The 20468-nt window shown below is 41.5% G+C and overlaps 1 protein-coding gene across 2 annotated transcripts; it reads right to left on the bottom strand.

Moving 5' to 3' along the window:
* Positions 1–14706, bottom strand: LOC129375451 (sine oculis-binding protein homolog). 2 transcript variants are annotated; one of them, XM_055054539.1, is made up of 7 exons: positions 14370–14706; positions 11739–11868; positions 11263–11457; positions 8771–8922; positions 7677–7772; positions 5573–7513; positions 1–2446 (listed from the first exon to the last, which is right to left on the bottom strand). In XM_055054539.1, the coding sequence occupies exons 1-6, from the start codon at positions 14460–14462 to the stop codon at positions 5582–5584; spliced, it is 2598 nt and encodes an 865-aa protein (XP_054910514.1). In that variant the 5' UTR covers positions 14463–14706; the 3' UTR covers positions 1–2446; positions 5573–5581. The 2 variants fall into 2 exon arrangements, with proteins under 2 accessions (XP_054910514.1, XP_054910515.1); XM_055054540.1 differs by having other exon boundaries at positions 5573–7492.
* Between the last annotated feature and the right edge of the window lie 5762 nt (positions 14707–20468).

The raw sequence follows: 20468 nt of genomic DNA, 5'->3' as shown, positions 1-20468 counted from the left end.
TGTCTTTGCTCATAGAATAACATTTATTTATTTTTATTTTACAAAGAGATCTCAATCAAGGATCTTGGATATATAATATTTATTTAATACAAACAATCTGACAGTTTCATTCCAGACTGAAGGCTAAATGTGTGTCAAGTGGAGGTCAGACAGTATCTATTGGCCAGGCTACAAAAGCAACAAACCTTTGTTTTCTTGTCAAATTCCAATAATTAATCAAAAGAAGTAAATGAATAATGACAATTGTGATTGTAAATAATTTGGCTGTTGTTGACAGTGGAGCTGTTTTCAGGAGAGATGTCACCACTGACTCACAGAGGTTGTTGACAAAGCTTCCTTACTGGCTGAGGATGAATCCACCGTTATGTCATGACCTGCAGAATATAGGTGACCTTGAATTAACAGAACAAAAGAAAAGTGCTGCAATCGCATAAGTAAGCACACTGAATTTTAGAATCGAAGCTCAAAAAGTCTTTGGGACAAACTGTCACCTCAGCCTCCATTTTTTTATTTGTATTTTTTTCAGCTGTAAGGTGTTCTTCTGCCAATGATGCAATCAGCTTGGTTAGCTCTGCTTCAGAAAGAATCCCCACACCATGACCCTTCCACCACTATGTTTCACTGAATGAATGGTGAATTCAAAGTAAGGGGAATTGTATTTTTTTTAACCATATTTTACTTGCAAATTAATTTAATGTATTCCTTCCACTTTTTGCAATTGACACTTGGCAATAATGTCAATTTCCACAAGTGCAAAACTGGTAGAGACTTACAGCAGCAGTTGCAGCAAAATGGGGTTATTTTACATTCAATCACATGCGAGCATAAGAAAGTACACCAGGTCTGTGCTCAAAGAGAGTGAATTGTCCAATGCATATTATGAATAAAGATAACCTTGATGGCAGTACAAAGAGAAAATAATAGCAAAATGTCTGTGTTTGGCATCTGATATAAAATAGCAATGAGTAAATTTTGTAACTAATGACTTTATGCCAGCTGCATTCTAGTTTTCATGTGTACTCAGGTGCAAAGTTTAAAAAAGGCAAACACTGCCCTCTAGTGGGCATTTATCATAATAATAACGTGAAAGGGCACAAAATTGTTTCGGCACTCACAAAATATATTCAAATAAAAATACAACAGAAAAAAATGCATTGAATGAAACTTTACCTATGCTTCTTCCATAAGTTAATATAACATCAAATTGTACCTTTAAATTGCAAAAATGAAGTGTTGACAAGCCTCAAAGCTATCTGTCTGAACGCATGAGTCCTCAACTGTGGCAACTGTAATACTGATCACTGTTTGCTACAGCATTTGATGCTTTCGAGTGTAATACCTCATCTGGTAATATTACAAAGCTGATTTTTCTTTACAGAATTGTCAGAAAAGAGCAAAAATATTGAAATCAAATACCCTGTCAGGAGGCCACAAGCATGCATGGCACCCAATGCTATAAGTCGTTCTGATTTTGTAGATCAGAAGAGGAAATAGTGACCAGTGTGTACCGTCTTTGTCTAAACAATCAGGAACCTTAGATTACCAAAGCCACAGTGCACTGGTGAGAGCATCCTCATATACTTTTGTAGTTTAGCTTTCCTCGGGAAATCCTTAGCCTGACTCTCCCAACACTTGGAGAAACTTGCCTGCAGATAAAGTATTCATCTCACTAGATTTCTCTCCTTTCTCAGAAGAAGTGAGAAGGCTGGCAAATCTCAGGCAATCACTTGCAAGAGGATAAAATCTCAGAACCGAGTGAGTGTAGCATGTCTTGTATTTATGTTGGGCGGATAGGCGGAATAGAAAAGGCTATACTATATTCCTGGCTTTTGCTCAAAAAAATAAAAAGAGGAAGAAAAACCCTGCTCCTGAAGTTTGAGCCCCGATCGGCCAGGTAACTCAAAACCTGGAGTGGGGAGTTAGCGTGGGATATGAGGAGAGAAACAATGTGGCTCTTTGTGCAAGCCGGGCAGAGAAAACAAACCGTTTCCCCTGGAAAGAGATCATGTTCAGGCTCCATCTGAGAAGACCACACAAGGCTGATCAGAGCGCTGTCTGCTGAGTGGAGGAAGGCGAGGAGGAGGAGCGCATCTGGGCAGCCACACTAACTTGTGCGTATATAAACGCTTGAGGGCAATGTCAGACAGGACGAGGATCTGAGGACCTCCCTTTCAAACTCTCAGTCAGCTCAATACGACACACAACCCAGTGATACTTTTTGGTCCAAAGAGGAAAAAAAAAAAACGTGTGACTGAGTTGTGTGTTCTTCCACGTTGTTGATTTGTGATGACTCGGCCATCTGGACTGCTTCCTGGGTTGGCACCCTGCTGGTCTGACGGGCTGAGGGACAGGCAGGCAGGCGGGCAGGAGGGTGTTCATTCTGGTGTTGTCCACACAACGGCGTGGCGCTGAATCTGGCACTGCTGGACAATGTCAAACAGGGAGTCTGTTCATTTGGACAGGATGATAGAAGTTTGAAAAACAGGAGAAAGAGGAAAAAGAGCAAAGAAATGTTACATTTTATTTCTGCCATATCTTAAAACAAGATCTACAGCTCTGGACGCTCATTCCCTAATCCACCCATTCCACATAAACACTTTGAATGAGGCTTTTAGTCATGTCAACACTCAGATAACTGCTGCAGAGGGTGCAATCAAACCAAAAACATCTGGCCTATTTTCTCTTTTGCACACTTTAATTCAAACACACATATTAAAGTCAAACACACACATACATGTAAGGACCAAAGCAGGACTCTGTTCTTTCTCTGTCCCATTGCGTTTTGGTTTCAAACGCTCAGTGAATACCCATGTGGTGGAATCAGGTTACATGGAGCTATAAAATATCCCAAATAAAGGCAAAGAAAAATGAGACAAAAAGAAAAAAAAAACTGGCTTTCTCCTGAGGTAAAATCCTCCAGTTGGCTGCTGACTTTGTCAGAGTGGGTGTTTGTTTAAAATGAATTTTTACAGTTGGGACAATAGAGCAGCTCAGCTCAGAGGACAGAGGTGGCAAACTAAAGTCATCCAAAGACAGCAGACAGATCCTGTTACAGACAACGAAAGAACATAAATTTGTTTGAACAACACGACTACAACATTGCTATTTCAAATATAAAAATTAGTACACAACATCCAGTTGAAGTTTTAATATACTTTGACATTTGGTCACATAACTCTCAATGTCATTTATTGCAGTTTGGTGTAATAGTTCAAAACAAAGTGGTGGATAATTTTCAAATGCAAGAGAAATAATGCCAAATTAAATTTATTTTTTTCCAAAATTTCCTTGTAGTAAGCTTCAGCCATCAACTCCGATCAGCTTCATTCTCCCTGTGGAAGGAAAAACCTCCCTGCAGCATGATGCTGCCACCACCATGGATTATTGGAATGGAGTGTTTGGAGTGACGTGCAGAGTTAGTTTTCTTCTTCATACAATGTTTTGCATATAAGCCCAAACCTAAAAGGTTCGCAGTGTTCCATCCCCACAGCATGCTGTTGCCACAACAATAATTGAATACGGTAATTACTGTAGTTTTCAGACATATTTTTATTTGTACAAAAATTGAAAACCATGCATTCCTTTTTTACTTTTATTTCTTTCATTCTAATTTTGCATTGGTCTACCACAAAATCTCAGGGAAGTACAATGAAGTTTGTAGCGGTAAGGAGTAGGAATACCTTTGCAAGACAGTGATTTGGTAAACATGCAAAAGGAAACTAATTGAGTGAAAACTTTTCTGCTACACAGAGTCAGTCAAACATCTGCAATCCAAGATAGGGATTTAGATAAATTGTTCAATCTCTATTTAGCAGCTGTCAGATTTAAACGCAATCACTAACGTGACCCCTGGCCTTTGGAAAGGGATACGAAGTGAAAAACAGGCGGGTTGAAATCTAAGCTATCTCTGTAATATCAGTGGATTAATCTCAGCACATACAGTAAACCAGAAACATGATCTCGTTATGGTAAGATACCGCAAGTGAGGATGATGGGTAATGTTACTGCCATTTGGACTACAAGGCGAGTGAAATCAAGAAGGGCTTTTGATTGGTCCAAAGAGAAAAAGCTCCCCTGCTGCATTCTAACAAAACAATGTCAGAATGATATCGGTGTCACTTCATGGTTTACAGTTAAAGGGACAGTTCTAGACTATTGAAGGGAGGTTTTTGTTGAGGGTAAAGCAGAAGCTTTAGTCCAGACAATGGAAGTTCACTGTCTGAGTAGAGCCAAGATCAAAATGAACCTCAACCAGTAAAAGCAACTGTAAAATCAAAAATATCATTGTGGTATTTACAAATGCTATTTTATAACTCTCTGAACCATAATCACTGAGCATTGAGCAGTTATCTACACTGAGGTCAATGATTATTCACATGATAAATTGGGGTAGATTAGATCTAAAAGTTAATGCCATACATTTCTCTATGACAGCTGCGCTCACAAAAAACACTCCAATGACAAGATATTCCCTTGTCATTGCATGTATCCGCCATGGCTTCAATCTTTATTTCCCATCCACATTTTGTGTAAGCAACTAATGCAAATATGACAACAGTTTAAAAGTTCAGAATTATCTATAAAATGGAGAGCTGAATTTTAACTAAGCCACACTTTAAATATTATGTAATATGCTGAAATAAGAGTGGTAATAAATAAGAAAATTTTGATAAGTTGCCAACCGATCCTGATGAGAGCATGGCATTGTTTAATTAAAAACAGAATATTTTCTGTCTATCTTCAACAGACTCATATTCACCAGCAAATCCAAGCCTTTAATGCAGGCAGTCATGCAAACAAAGCATTGTGACTGTCAGGTTGTGGTGAACTGATTGCCTTTCAAAGTCACTCTCACTGCTTCTGCCTTCCACCTCCTCTCCCTGCTGTAACCTTAGCCCACATAAAGGTGCCAGGTTACCGGGATTCTCTCTGGTTGGCGCCATACTGTTTAGTGACCATGTGCACACTGTGAGACCAGTGATTAATCTTGCACCGTGTATGTGTGAATCGCCATACAAATATCTTTTTACACTTTACATTGTTATTATACCATTACTGGAAATATCAAGCAGTTAACAATTCATTGCACAAAATTTTCCTAAACTGACTCTGACCTGTGATCAACATGTCAATTACTAGAAAATAACTAGATTTAAACTAACTAGATAACTAGCTAACTAGATTTAAACTATGAACTGTTAGTACAATCAGCTTGTGAATGTATCAGCCAAGAGCATAAACTTTAAGTTTAATACAAACCAGATAAATGTTAGTGCTAGTGACAAGAAACCCTTCTTTTTCCATTTGATCTAAAACTTCTACTCAATTAAAAACAAAAACAACAAAAAAAAAACCATTTGCTTTATTGTTTTGAAGCCCTTATAAAGACTTAACAGAAATTGACTCATGAAACCTAAAACAAAAATATGGATATCAGTAACTGCTAAGAAATTGCTTGATCCATGTGATTGTACAGTTAGTGGGCCAAGTCATAATACTACAAAGATATGAAGTGATGCTAAAAGTAATAATTGCCAAACATTCCACATCATATTCTAGTAAAGTTACTCACCTTGGTTCTCTATTTATTCTGATCTCGGATCCTCAGGCATCGCCTCTTCAGGGCTGGCTCCATCTCCACTGCATTGGGCATGTTGGCAGGACTCCGTAAGCTACCCTTGTCCCTGAGTTTGGGCAAGAGTAATGGGGATGTGGTCCCACCTGTCTTTGGTGCTGTGGGCAGGGCATAAGCGTGGTCCTCGTCTGGAACGTGGGAATCCTCCCCTACACCCCCACTGGTTGTTAAGGGCCCTTCTAACTGACCGACTGTACCTTCGACTAGCACTGGGCTAACAACAGAACACTTGTTTTCTTTGATAGCTTCAAGTTCATTGAGTGAAGAATCTTGGGGTGTCACTGGTATTCTTTGGGGTAAGGAAGAGTCCACACTTGTGGGTGTGGATGATGTACCATTTTGAGGATGGTTCTGAGTAGAGGACTTGACATTGTGTGAATAGCTGCTCTCCATGGGACTGGATGGGCTGTTAGAAGATGGAGTGAGGGAATCTGATTGCTGGAAGTCATTTGAAGGTGACTGTGGCAGAGTAATGTTCGGTCTGATGATATTGTGGAACCCTGATCTGTTAAACTGGCCAGGTCCTGATTCTCCCAGTGCTGCCAGATCCACCAACCCATTGGCACTGGGCTCTAACTTCACTTGGGTCCTCTGGAGAACCCTTTGGATGACTTGTCGCTCTGTCTGCTGATGCATAGTTTTATAGTCTGTCAGTCCCTCAGAGATTTTGGTTGGGCAGGACAATTCATTACACTGTGCCCTGGGGGAGAGTGGTTTAGTTTGAGGTGTGGCTAATGGGGACAAAAATTGCCTTTCTGATTTAACCCAATCTATGTCCTTTGGGTTGGGTTCATTTGTTGAAGTGAAGGCTTGAGAAAATTTCCCCCCCAGTTTATTTGCCTCCACTCTACTAGCCTCTTCAGGGATATCTGGAGACACGGACCTAGTCGTCCTGGATCTAGCCCTCTCTACCCCTTCTGGTACCGGCTGGATAACTCCACCATGATTTGGCGTTTCAAGAGCTGCTTTAGGAGGGACTGGAATTGGAATTGGAATAGGTATAGGGACAGGTAATGGAACAATAATAGGATAAGGAACCAGGACTGTGGGTTGGGGTAAAAGAGGACTAAAAGAGGGGATACCATAGTTCATTATTGGAGGCACTGGGACAGGTCCTCTTGGCATTAGGTTTAGAGGAGGTGAATGTAAGCCAGGGAAATAGGCACCAGGAAAAGGATGCACAAGTCCTGGGGGATTCATTGAAGAAGAGGTAGGGGGCTGTAAAAGAGGAGAGTGAGGTGGTCTGTGGATAGGGCTGGAAGGAGGACCTGCATGTCTGGGAGGATTGGCCAAGGGACTCTTTAGACCCTGAGCATGAAGAGGAGGCCTGATGAAGGGTATGGGGATTTGAGGTAATGGCTTTTGATCCAGAGGTGGGCGAGGAGGAGGTGGAGGAGGAAGAGGAGCTGGGTGAGGCGTGACATCCATAGTAGGTATGGATGCCTGAATGGATCTCTCCAGGTTCTTAAGGCCTGAAACTGAGACCCTTGAAGAGGAAGAAGAAGATGATGTTTCTAAGGATGACAAAGACGTTGATTCCACCGGTCCATGAATTAGGACCGATCCTTTGGGAGAGAGATTTCGATTGCGTGCATCCCCCGTATTGATGGTGCTGCTGTTCCAAGACTCAGGAGTAAGTAGGTTTTGCCCTGGTACACTGCCATCCACTCTCCCATCCTGACTGGTTCTGTTAGGGCTGGAGCTGGTGCTGGTTAGGGCTGCACGAGCTTCTCGATAGAAGACATCCATCTTGTACTGGTTGAGACATTTGATGCTGCAGAACTGAAGCCGTTCCTCACCAGATCCAAAGTCCAGGTACTCCTTTGTGTGACGAATATGCTTGCACCAGTCACAAACCTGCGGTACAGGCGAGAGAGACTGCGGGGGGTCAATGAAGGATCACATTTTTGCTTTAAACTTATGTAAACATACAGAAACAGGAAGGAAATGGGCTCTTCTTGTGTATCTGGATGATGCATTTTATACCTATAAATAATTTCCAAAGAATAATAAAAAAAAAACACTAATAATTTTCTCTTACTCTGACACTAGTGTTCATCTTTAACACTAATCTGGGTGAGTCCTCAGGATGGGGGCGCTGAGGGGATGTCTCCACATGGAGGTCTTCATCTCTGGCCTAACAAGGAGAAAACACAAAGTGACAAACACACCACTACTAGGCACACAAAAGTATCTTCAAAGATTACACTGGAATTGTTGTGTGATAATAACATATCACTTGATGTTCCTCTTTATGAAGCATCAAGGTCAAAATACAAAGGTCAATAAAAAAAGTTCAAGATTCATGCTACTTATTTTGGTGGTACCTATTGCCGTTGATGCAGTGCTTTATTTTTCCTTCCCGTGACAGAATTAATATAAGGAAATTCCTTCTGATTCATGTAAGATGATCTGCAGAGGATCTGAGTGCTCCCCCCATCTCTGTGACCCAATGAGTCGTGTTGCATTACGAAATATGAGGCAGCTGAAGGTATGGTATGCACTGAAAGTGGACACCTCGCCCCAGGCCTTCTGGCCTTCCTCTCAGACAAGCAGCAACAAGCCAACAGAAGTGCTTTCCTCTGCTGCCACAAAAAAACTAGACAGCTTGTTGTGCACACTCTGCTCAGATTTACTATGTTTCTCTCTGTTGTTTAAAAAAAAACAAAAAAAAACAAGAAAGATGAAACACCTCACATCAATATGTCATCCTGAATATTTAAATATCAAGACATCTTGTTGCAGTGAAAAGGGGAAACCGTGGCTATGTGCATCGGAGTGTTTCTCTACAGTTGTAGCTTTCCTGTCCTCCAGACCAAAGCCACTTAATGGCCGGCCCCTTTTGCATTAACTTGAAACTGATCTTACGTGTCCTGTGCAAAGTTTGACCTCCCTCCTTCCACTCCTTAAATGGATCCTTTAAATAAACCAATCACTTCTGACCTTTAAAGATTGAAAGAATTTGTTGTTGAAAGTCTTTGAACCTGCAAGAAGACACATGATGCTTAAATTCACTCTGCCACAGATTAATGTGTTTATGTAGGCACCTGACTGTTTGTGGCTATGCTATACATGTATTTAACTCATTAATAATCACATAGATCTAAAGGTTAATTGTTGTGCTCCATCACCTACCTTGTTGCGCTTGAAGTAAGCTCGTCTACAGGCAGCAAAACACTTCTCACTGCAGAAGCTCTTGAGCTCTGAGCCCATACACAGCGAGTAGCGCTTTACTCCCTCCTTCTGGCACCAAACGCAGACTATTTGCACGTTCTGTACGTCTTCCACTGCAGAGGGATGTAAAAAAGCAAAAAAAGCAAGATAGTCATTAAGTAGAATTTGCAGATATATTTTTTGAATAATTCTGTGCAAAAATTGCTTGCATTGCTTCAAATCTGTGCAGGTGGAGCAATGAAAACAATTTAATTTCCTCAGAGCTTATTAAACAGCTAAACAAGTTAGACATAGAGTAGAATCTCAAACCATTTACTTAAAACTGGATGTGCTCCAAAGCTTCCAGCCAATGCATCCTGTAATAAATTAAATGAAGGTGTCTCTGGCTTGTATTTGATCAGAGTCCAGATATCCTGTTACATCACCTTATTACCAGATGGGATTAAGCAGGTTTGTTGTAGAGAGGAACCACATGGACAGTGAAATTCTATTTTGACCAAACTATCCAGCAATCATTGATCGATAATGAACATGTCAGCGTTATTTCAGGCTACTCACGTCCTTGACAAGTGAGTACAATAACTTATATATCTCAGTAGTGAAAAAGCATGTATGTCTATGAGAAAAAATAAATACTTTTCTCTCATAGGCCTCTTCAAATTAAAATCCAGTTTTGCCTCAAATGTTTCTTTAACTGGTAAATTGTTAGTCACAAGAAAGGTTCTCCACAAGAATGTAACTGGTCCACATTTAAAACAAAAATTATATTGATTTAGGTAATAAAATCCACCTCTACTATCCCTTGAGATACTGACTGCAATTGAGCTATATATTAGCCTTTGACCTGTGATTAGCCACTCTTAAACACAAAACCACAATCTTTTGCTGGTCAGTGAAGGCACCATGCTCAAGCGGTACCAGTTCATGCTTACAACACCCTTCAGTGTGTCCAGGCGTCCCGCGACAGCTCAGTTCGTACGTTCACTAAGGATGTTTCATCAAATTGGGGTAGCAAAAACTGACACAGTGTTGACTGCAGAAGGTGACAGACAGACAGACTGTTACAGCTATCTTGTTGAATTTTCAGATCTTGTTTGGGAACATAGCAGATTTCTATCTGCAAATTTGCAAACTCCTTCAGAAACAAACAAACAAAAAAAAGAAGCGAAAAAAATCTGTTGCACCTCAAACTATTATGATACCCAGCAAATATCAACGTAGGTTTCTCTCACACCAATTTTATTACTTTACATGTTTTGAATTTTCACAGGACATCAACATTATATTACTACAGCCAATGAAGATGGTCATGAATTCAGAAGGAGGTCCAGAGACTGGGAACTGGGAACTTTTCTTTTTTACCAGGGAGCCAGGTATTAAAAATGTTTTTTTTTTTTAAACCCCTTAAGAGTCATGATGACACCTTATGAACCCATTGGACAACATGTAAGTGGTTTTGAGGCGATCGTAAGGGGGTTAAATAGTGTATGCATCATTTTCCAACACTAATAGTTTCTGCCAATAACTCCTTTGGTCTGGATGCTGTTACTGAAGAAAGAACACTAAATTTTAGCTGTTTTGAGCATCTGGGAGGCACAAAGGCTCTAAGAAGTTATTTAAAAGGAAAAGGCAAGTCAGTGTTTCCTTCAGGTTGCTATGCCAGAGTACAAGACTCTGGTAGTTGCTTGTCAGTTTGCTCTTTCATGGTTTCAAACTTTCACTTTTTTTACTTGAGTCTTCTTGCTCAAGCTTTATGCTAAAGGCATTTTAAGGATTTATCCTGCAGGCTGTTGTTTACTGTTAGTTACGCTGACTATCATGCTAATTTCAGACATGAAATATAAGACGTGAATGAAAGCTAAAAATGTTAATTTCAAATTATGCTGTCCTTTTTGTAATTTAGCTGTGCTCTATTTAGAGTGATCATTCTGTCTTTCTCACACAATGTGACATCTCTCCTGCTCATAATACTAATAATGTATGATTCTTCACATCAGGAATCAGAAAGGCGAAACAAAATTTCACGAATATTGGCAACTATGGTTTTACAAAGAAACTGGACTCAGTTCAAATCTGTATTGGAAATTTCTGATAAGTGCATTTCCAGATAATCTCAAGGTTTGTTAGTATTTCACTAGAAATAGCCACTTTAGTGTTAAGGACCCTTTACCCAGTGATAAGCACCGTGTAACTGAAGGATAAACACACATGTCATGTAACTGCAGCAGCTCCTCACTTTCTCCAGAGCTTCAGTTACTGCTCAGGAAAGAACTGAAACTAATACCTGTTCCATCACTTGTAGCTGATCTTACACTCTGGCCTCTCAGGACATACAGTAAATATCAAGGATTATCAGTTCTGGTGAGCTATGCTTGTAAACCAAAGACATATTTTAATGTGCAGGCTTAGCAGAGGCCATTTAGTTCTTCATAGCCAGAGAAGACCTCTCATACCTGCTGAAGGTTTAATGAGGGGGACGATGACAGGGGCATTCTTGTGCTCCTTCGGGGTGGTCAGGATTGAGCTTGTTGAGGAAGAAGATTGAGAGGAGGAAGGGACACTGGAGAGGTCCCTCTCTCCGCTCTTCATGGCCAGGACTGAGTGGCTGACTTTGGCGTCCAGGCTTTTGGGTTTTGGCAACGAGTTTTCTGAGAACGGACAGAAAGATAAAAAAAAAAAAAAAAAAAACTGTAACAGGAATCTAGCTTTGTAAAACAATACAACAACATAAAACCACAGTGTGCTTTACGGAACACGATAATAACTTCTGCACAAACAACAGGCACATCTGGTTGAATGTAACTTGAGGACTTGCAGCCACAGGAGACGATGTCTTGCAGTGACTCAATGTCTGCATTAAAACCTGCTGAACCTGTTAGTTGGTGTAATGCTGCTCTAAACAGTGACCTGTCACCACCTCCCCCTTTACCTTTTAGCACAGACACATGTTGCCGCCTCTCTCTGTAGTTTCTGATCTCATTGGCCTCGGACTCTCGGAGATCCACCTTGTCGTAGCCGTACCATCCCAAGAGCTCATTCATGGTGCTTTCAGCAAATGTCTGCCAGACATAAGGAGGAACAGAAGTCAGAACTCCAACTTATGTCAAGCAAAGCAATAGGAAATTGTGAACGTGCATCTTGGAGTTATTACTGGACGTTTTCATCCTATGGTAAACATAATCAAAGCTTTCTAGTCTGAGACAAAATGAGGGATTCTTTCTCAGTCACGGCCCTGTTGGGAGAAATGAATAGGGGCACAGTGGAGTACAGTGTGACTCTTTTTCCATGATGTATTCAAGTTGTTTACTCTTGCTTAATCTGAGACGGAAAGATTTATAACCCAACACCAGTGTGAAATCTATGAATCACCCTTTGTTTATCCCTTTTAATTGGAAAAAAGGAGAGAGGAATATTAATCTGAAAATTGTAGATGTTTGACCTCAAATTGGTATTATTATTATTATTATTATTATTATTATTATTATTATTATTATTATTATTATTATTATTATTTATTACGACCAGATGAAAAAAATACATGTTAGGGTCTTTCTCTTTATCCACCCACCTCTCTCTGTGGCTTCAGAGGAACCCGATTGGAGAAGAAACCTGATCCGGAGCGGGCAGAAATCGGAGCGGGACACCCAACACCACCGAGTGGTCCCACGGTTCTCGGAAATGCCCCGCTCCTCTCTTCCCTCTTCTCTTTCTAGCGTCCACAACTCCTTCTCTCCTCCTCCAGCTTTCCCCAAACTCTGCTCTCGTTTCTTTTCATTTTTTGTCCTCACACCCCCTCTCCCCACCCCCTTCTCCACCCCTGCCCTGTCCTCCTCTCCACATCCCGGCACCTTCCAGGCCTGACACCCGACACGGCACTGCCTCTCGGGTTTCACCCCCTTTTCCAACACAGCCAGTGTGCTGTGGTGTTGCAGCGCTTGTAGTACTGACTGCACATTCTTTCCTCGCTCCGACCTCCGCAACCCGGGGCCTCCGACAGAAATGGATCTCTCCCTATTTGCTTGCTCACTTTCTTGCTCTGTCTGTTCTGGGAGAGAATGTGCGTGCGTGCGTGCGCGTGAGTGTGGGTGGGTGAGTGAGTGGAAGCGGCCGTATCATATCCCGCTAAATATGCCTAACGATGATTAAAGTCAAGGATCCGGTGTCTGGTGCCTGCGAATCGCGCTCTGACGTGGAGGCGGCGGGGTCCGAAGTGGTGCTGGAACAGATGCGTTACAAAGAAAACACCGGGGCAGACCTCAGTTGAACTAGAAATCAGCTTCTCTCACTGTTTGGGCCTTCTTCCATCTGCATATCCCGGTGTCACTTTCTCTTTTCTCCTGTTTTTTTTTTTTTTAAGATATTTTTCTTTTCCCTCCTCCTCATCCACCCACTGCACTTCCCACAATGTTGTTTTTGTTTCTTTTTGGCAGTTTGGACAAACATCTGCTTTGTGAGAGTGACAAGCCATATCCCAAACCACGGAGAGAGAGAGACAGAAAGAGAGAGAGAGAGAGAGAGAGAGAGAACTACAAGCCAAAGGCAACAAACTGGGCCGACCCAGAGATCCAGCCCAGGCAGGCTTACATCAGGCCAGGGGGATAGTGTTTCAAGTGTTTTGATTAAAATTAGTTAAGATGAAACAAAACACCTCCTGTGGATATCAAACGCTGCAATCCAAACCACTTACACACAAAAACAGCGGATTTTTTTTCCTCTAAAGAAGGCCCCTTCTTCCCCTCATCCTGCCCAGGAAGACGTGTTGTCTTTTTTGATTTCCTCGCTACGGCTTCAAGGATCCTCAAATATCATTTTAACAGCAGAGTCAAGAGTCTCAAATAGCCTGTGTCCAAACCCAAACAAAGCACACAATCCACGGATTGGTTTCCATGCAATGGGCTCATAATGGTGGGAGGGAATCGTGTCTGTTACTGTGATTTGACCAAGGACCCCGATGAGGGATTCTGAACACTTTGTGAGAGTTTTATTTACTATGCGTGTTTGCATTCGTTACAGTTGTACGGCGGATCTGCAGAGTTTTCCCAGTACGCGGCTGGAGCAGGCTATTTAAGGCATATAAATGCCCTCCTCTCTCTTTCTCATGAGCCTCTGTGGTGCTGCGATTGAGCGCACCGCAGGGAGCGGGGAAGAAGTGACGCACATCTGGATCTGCTCTGGACATTGGCGTGTGCGCGTCCGGCCACAGCTGGCCCACCATGGCGTCACAGGAAGACCAAGTGTCAGCCTGTTCTTTCCTCTTAAATTCTAATATTATTTAATCAAAAAGTCAACATCTGGGCGACACATTTCATTCATATAAAAAAGAAATTATATATATATATATATATTTTTTTTCTTAAATGCAATTGTTGTCTTCTAAAATTAAAAAAGTGATACTTTTTCTAAACTTACCAACAACAACAACAAAATATGATGATTATTTTTTTTATGATAATAAGAAAAGGGGGAGTGAGCGTTCAGTGTAGGGGATTTTTCCAAACACTGGTTTGTGCGCACTTTGCGCGCAAAGAAGCAAAGAACTGTTCCAAGTCTATCCTCCTACCTTCATCTCCTGGTTGATTTCCCTCTTCACTGGGTGCGCTGGTTTCCTGCTGCGTTTATTTTCCGGAGGTCTGCCTTTCTCCATCTCTGGCATACTGTAGTCCCGTTCAGGCTGGATCCGACCCGGATCGGTGACTCGAGGATCAGCTGAGGGGAAGTTTTCGCGGAGTCGCGCAGACTCACAGGGGGAATTCGTCAATCCCGGTGACAGTGGCTGTCATTCCCCGGACGCCTGAGTCTCTCGTTTGGGGCTCCGCTCCATTCGGGTAGCACTGAACATGCGTGTGGAGTCTCCTCTTTGGAGGCTCCGCTGTTTAACAATCCCCTCACTCTCTTCTCTCCCCACTGCCACCAAGCTCCAACTGATGCACAACATGCGTCTTCCTGTTAAAACTTTCAAAATACACTCCTTATGCACACGACAGGTGAATCCACAGCGGGAAAACCCAAAGTTTGAAATTCATTGATAGCGTGTTTATTGTGACGTTTTTCAGATTAAACAAAACTCTCGAGCAGTTTCAGAAATTGAATGAAGACGCATCATATTTTAGGATTTAAATCCTATGACTTTTAGGTTTTTTGAATGTCAGTGGGAGCATCTTTTGAACGACAAAACATTTTTATTTTACATTTCAATGTATTTTATTTGGGTTTTACAGAAAAAAGAGGTACATTATTTTTTTCCAACTCTGCAGCTAGCACTGCTTGGTAAATTGCTGCATAATTGGGAAATGGAAGGTTACATTTTAATTCAATTTTATTTTGCGAAGAAAAATCTGAAAAGTGCGGCTTGCATTTCCAGTCAATCTGAATGATCCCTGAATCAACACTTGTTGCTGGAAACAGTTTGCACGTTTAAAGTGTAATTTTTGCAAATTGCTTCAACCTCAATCAATTTTTGTTGTTTCACAATAAAGTTTTGATTTCTGTCTGGTTCATTGTGAAAAAAAGCTTATATTCTTTGATCTGAACAATCACATTATGATTTATTAAAAGATATAATCCTGTGAGAAGGTAAACCTTTGCCATGCTCCTGTATCCTGCACCTTCTAACAGATTTTCTTCCAACATCTTCTGGCAGATTCCACATCTCAGGTGAAGCATCCACAAGGAATAAGGCTGCAATGAGAGCAAGTTCAATGACACATTTTTTATGTGTCCTAAAAGACACCCAGCAAAATATGGACAGTTGGTTTTCTCTGTTCTATAAAATCCAGATTTGTGCAGTGCATAACAATCTGTTCAGTTGATTTTGCATTTGCAGGATGGGTTTCTGCTGCACCTCCACACTCGCTATGGAAATCTTGCGTACTAATCTAAATAACACCCTTTTTGGCCAGCCGTCAGTTTAGGCTGAAGGCCACGTGTTGGCATGTTTCCCCAACCTGCCAAATGTGTTCATTTATCTTCATTTTTGCTAATTCTTTGCTAATGTTTTTTAACAAGCCTCTAAGGCCTTTACATAGCAGCTAGATTCATACTGAGATTGGTTTGGTAAAAACCAACCCATTTTTCACTTTGCTTGTCACAGAGGGTTTGGATCCTCAGACATTGAGAAACGATTGCTTGCTGGAGGCACGGACTGTGTTGAAATTTCAAACTGTTAGATCTGATTTTATATATTTACTAATATTTTGCTAAGTAATGTTCCAGTTCAATTAAGGTCACCTAAAATTGTGTGTGCTGCAAAAGACCCTGTGGGGAGTAGGTCTATAATGTCTTTGTCAGCTATAAAAAATCTTAAACATTCCTCTTGCTCAATATTTGGAAGCGTGGCTAACCCCAACTGAATGGCTTTGTTCACTTGCTCCACTGTCATTGTCAACGATAGCAGACAATTCTAAAACAGCACAGAAATTAAACATCAACCATTAACAACTCCTCCTCCTTGTTTTCGCTGACTGGCCCTCTTCAAATTCATTCAGGGAAATCAAACTGAAAGGGAGAAATCCCACACGGAGCACTAACAAGAGATGAGAATTGAGTGAAATTGTGTAGGAAGGCAATAGCCGGCCTTCACTGAGATTAAATTGCAAATTTACAAGCTTTGTCTCAACATTTTAACTGTAAAGTTGAATTTTTGCAGGTTTCAAAAATAACTACATAATATATTTATAGTATGTGTATATATTACACAAAATGCCTAGCTAGCCCACACTGCGCTTTTATTATGAAAGGCAGCTCATTTGACTGCCGGTTCCACCAGCGCAGGGCCCTCTGATTTGATGTAACCCAACACCTGGGCCCACCCCTCCCAAATCTCAACAGATACATTTCATAAGGAATGCAAAGACTGTGTTTTATCTGAGGGGACACAGTGCAAACACTGTCTGTACGCTCTTGTCTTAAAATAAAGAGATGAAAAGGGCCCTGCGAGTTAAATGATATCCATGGCACAGGGTTCGAAGCTTTCTCAAATGGCATCTGTTTGATCAGGGCTCTGTATGTGGAGCCAGTGTGTACACACTGCACTAAAAACACCTGAAAGGTCCACAATTGGCTCAAGTCATGCAGCCTCGCTTGAGGACACATGGGCAGGGTTAACAACCAGGAAGGTGTGTTCCCTGTCTCTGTGAGCAAACTGAGGCGTTCAACATAAACATTTGCTGCATGATTATTCCTAAAGCAAGGCCAGGGAATTTATTACTGTATCATGTTCAAACACTGCTGATGAAACTCTAGGGACATTGCAATGGGTTAGAACGAGTTCATCTGTTAAAGCAGAAGTTCTCATCTTGCAAGACTTCCATCAGAGCGCCGAACTTTATGCACAGAGACAGACAGGTAAACAATCACAAGACAGCAAAACTTTTCTTTTTCCCTCCCTCTTCCCTGCCTCTCTCTGTCTGCCCTGCCCGGAGAGAAGTCCAGAGACCACGCTAGTGTAAACAGAAACCCGATCCACTGCACAGGGCTTGGGTTTCTCCCCCTCGTAGACCCAGTGGTGATACCTGATCTGACCCGGCTTTGGGAACAAGGCTTATCTGATGCCTCACAAAAGGCCCCTCTCTCCATGTTCTCCATAACAGCGCACATCTGGTGCCTCTGCAGGGAGCGCTGTCCCCTCGACTTCCTCTGGGGCTGAAGGCTGGAATTAAAGACGTCTCGCTGTTTCTTCAGCAATCTGCTGGGGTAACACAAGTGACATGGGACTAGAGACAGTTGTCGGGTCTTAAGTTACAATCCTCAACATCTGGGGCGAATTATGAAAATAGGCCGCTTTGTGTGTGATTGCTTGCTTTACTGTAAACTGGCAACATGATTACATCAAGCCTTCTTTGCAATTTAAAAGACGAAAATGTGTTTGTCTCTGTGAGACTTGATTAAAGAATAGTCTGTGAGGTTTATAGTTGTGTGATATCACCAATAGAGGGCGATATTTGTCCATAATTGGTGAAGAAGCCCTTTATTCTGTTTTTTCTGCATATAATTATAGTGCATTGAGAAAGTGAATATTCATGTACCCACAAATTTACCAATTTTTTTCTAGTACAACCACAAATGTCTGTGTATTGTATTGGGAATATATTATACAGTAAAACAGTAAGTGTTTTACTATAAAGAAATAAAATACAGAAAATTTGTCTTCAGAAGGGACAATACTATGCATATTCCACAGCTATGAAACTTAATCTCAGTATAAACACACCTGTTCTGTAAGTGCTTCAGAGGTTTGTCAGGGAACATTGGTGGGAAAACTGCATCTTAAACACAGCTGTTAGGAGAAACAAGTTTAAAGCAGATTGTCATTTGAAAACAGAAAATCTCTTACACAAAATGCCATCCACCTGAACTGGCAAGCTGGAGAAGGAGAGCATTATTGAAGGAGAGGTGGAGAAAATAAGATTACCAGAGGTGGTAGCTCTGGAGGAGCTGCACAGATCCATAGCGGAGAAGAAAGTCATTATTGAAAGAAAGTTAGAAGAAGTCTCACAAGCCTTGTGGAGGAGGAAGCTCCTCAAGACAGATCCAACAAATACTCTTCTGAAATCCATGCTGAAGGATGTAGGCTGACTTTGCAATCCATTTTTTACATAAAAATTGATATTTCATAAGTTTAATGGTTGCAAATTCAGAGTTCCAAGAGGCAAATTTAGATTTCTGTCGACCTTAAAGTCATGTGACAGAAACAAAAACAAAAACTTCTGACAACATCTCACTGAATCTCCCACACATCAAGAATACAAACTATAATTTGAGGCACGAAAAACAAAACAAAAATCATTTTACCATGTTAACGCTAGGCGTCACTGTTGCTGCATTTAGAAACCACTTGGAGAATTCAACAGGTAACTAATCAGTTGAACATTTCTTCAGCGCGTTTGCTTGGTTTAGTAGAAATGTGTGTGTCTGTCAGAAGATGCGTGTTGACCTCTCAGTCAACATGAAAACTTAGAATTCACCCTCCTGGTGGCTCCAGAACCACCATAGCAACACCAAGGGAGGATGCATCATTGGCGGAGGATGTGAGGTCGGGGTTCGACACGGTACATTTAATGAGAAAGGTGAATGTCTTTCAACATGCGGGCAGCTGAAAAGGATCATTCGTTCACGTGCAACCGAGCATGCGCGCTGGGACTCCCCTCAAACAATTTAGAAACTCATTTTATTTGATCAAAACCATCCACGATTGAAATTCTGGTTATGAAAACGGCCGTCACTATCAATGTTGTGTTATGGTGATAAAAAAGCATAGATTTCCACAACCTTCCGGACTTTCGGGCTCCACCTCCGCTGCAGAGCCGTTGGTATAAAAGGCTTCCGCTGATGCTGCGCTCACATTACATAGAAGCAGCTCCTGTTGGGTGTCCTCCTGTCTCCATCTGGCCAAACCTACTTCAGGAAAAAAATCATTTATCTTTAAAAATGTCCAAAATGACGATCGTTCAATTGGGGATGGTTTTGTTCGCAATATGCTTATCAACCCAGGTAAGACATTCACAGTCTGCTCTTAGCAATTATTTTATGTTAATTTCATGTTAATCGTGATTGGGGGAGAATAAACCACGTTTCTATAGTTTTTTTTTCTTGTTTTGTTTTGAGGACATTACTTATAATCGAACTTTACGATCTTCATGAACAGAATTTAAGTTAATGTGGACACTTGTATTGAAGCAAATTTAAAAAAAGAGTTAATGTTTAAGTTCTCTTGTCAGTCATGTTGAATATTTTAGGTATCTTCTGCGTCTGAATATATTTGTTTATTTTAAACTTGGTGTTTGTATCACACATGATTAATGATTTAGGTACTGGCTAGCTGTCTGTGGAAAGGTGGAGGAAGAATCTAAAGTTTCTTTTTAGTGCAATTTGCCAAATGTGGGTGTCACATTTCGAAACATAAACCAACCTACAAATTATCAGTATGTTGTTACAGAGCACATTAGAACGATCACATCTGAAATTTATAGTCGTTTTATTCAGTTTTCAGTCAGATTATGGACATCTTCAATTTGAGATCTTATTCCAGAACATGCTAAATTGTCATCTTGTTTTTTCTGCGTCCTCCAACAGGTGGACTCACAGGGCACCAACACAACATCCACCAACTCAACCTACAATCATACCGCCACCACCCCACACATCTTAAGCAGTCCAACCAAGTCCACCAACTCCACCTCCTCCACGGGAGCGGCAGTCTCGCTGAACGCAGGCGGCCTCACTGTCCTGACCCCAGTCATCGTGGCAGCCTTTCTCCTAAAGCCCGACTGCTAAATGGTCTCTCTCCTCTCCTCTCTTCCGTGTCAATGCTCCGCCTTGCCTCCCATCATCCCAACCTGATCCAGCATCTCCTCTCCTTCAGAGACCAGAAAACTCACGCAGATGGACCCTCATCAATTATGTCAACGCTCAACAAAAGGAGTTCAGGACCCCTCCAACCCAGGCCTCTCTTGCAGAAACCCCTCCCTTGCACGGATTTTGGTTCACCCCGCTCCCCCGCCCCCTCTCGGTTTGCGTTTCCACAGTCACACCATCACATGCATTGGAGACGCTCAGGGCTGCAAGTGTCATGTCACAAGTTCTGATTGAAATGCGGACCACTAGAGTGTACAGATTCCTTTTTCTTTTTGCCACTTTGAGTCTACCTGGCAACACATACATC

This window comes from Poeciliopsis prolifica, unplaced genomic scaffold (genome assembly GCF_027474105.1).
Source record: "Poeciliopsis prolifica strain line A6 unplaced genomic scaffold, Auburn_PproV2 SCAFFOLD039, whole genome shotgun sequence".
Lineage (NCBI taxonomy): Eukaryota > Metazoa > Chordata > Actinopteri > Cyprinodontiformes > Poeciliidae > Poeciliopsis > Poeciliopsis prolifica.
This window is presented reverse-complemented; position numbering and strand designations above follow the sequence as displayed.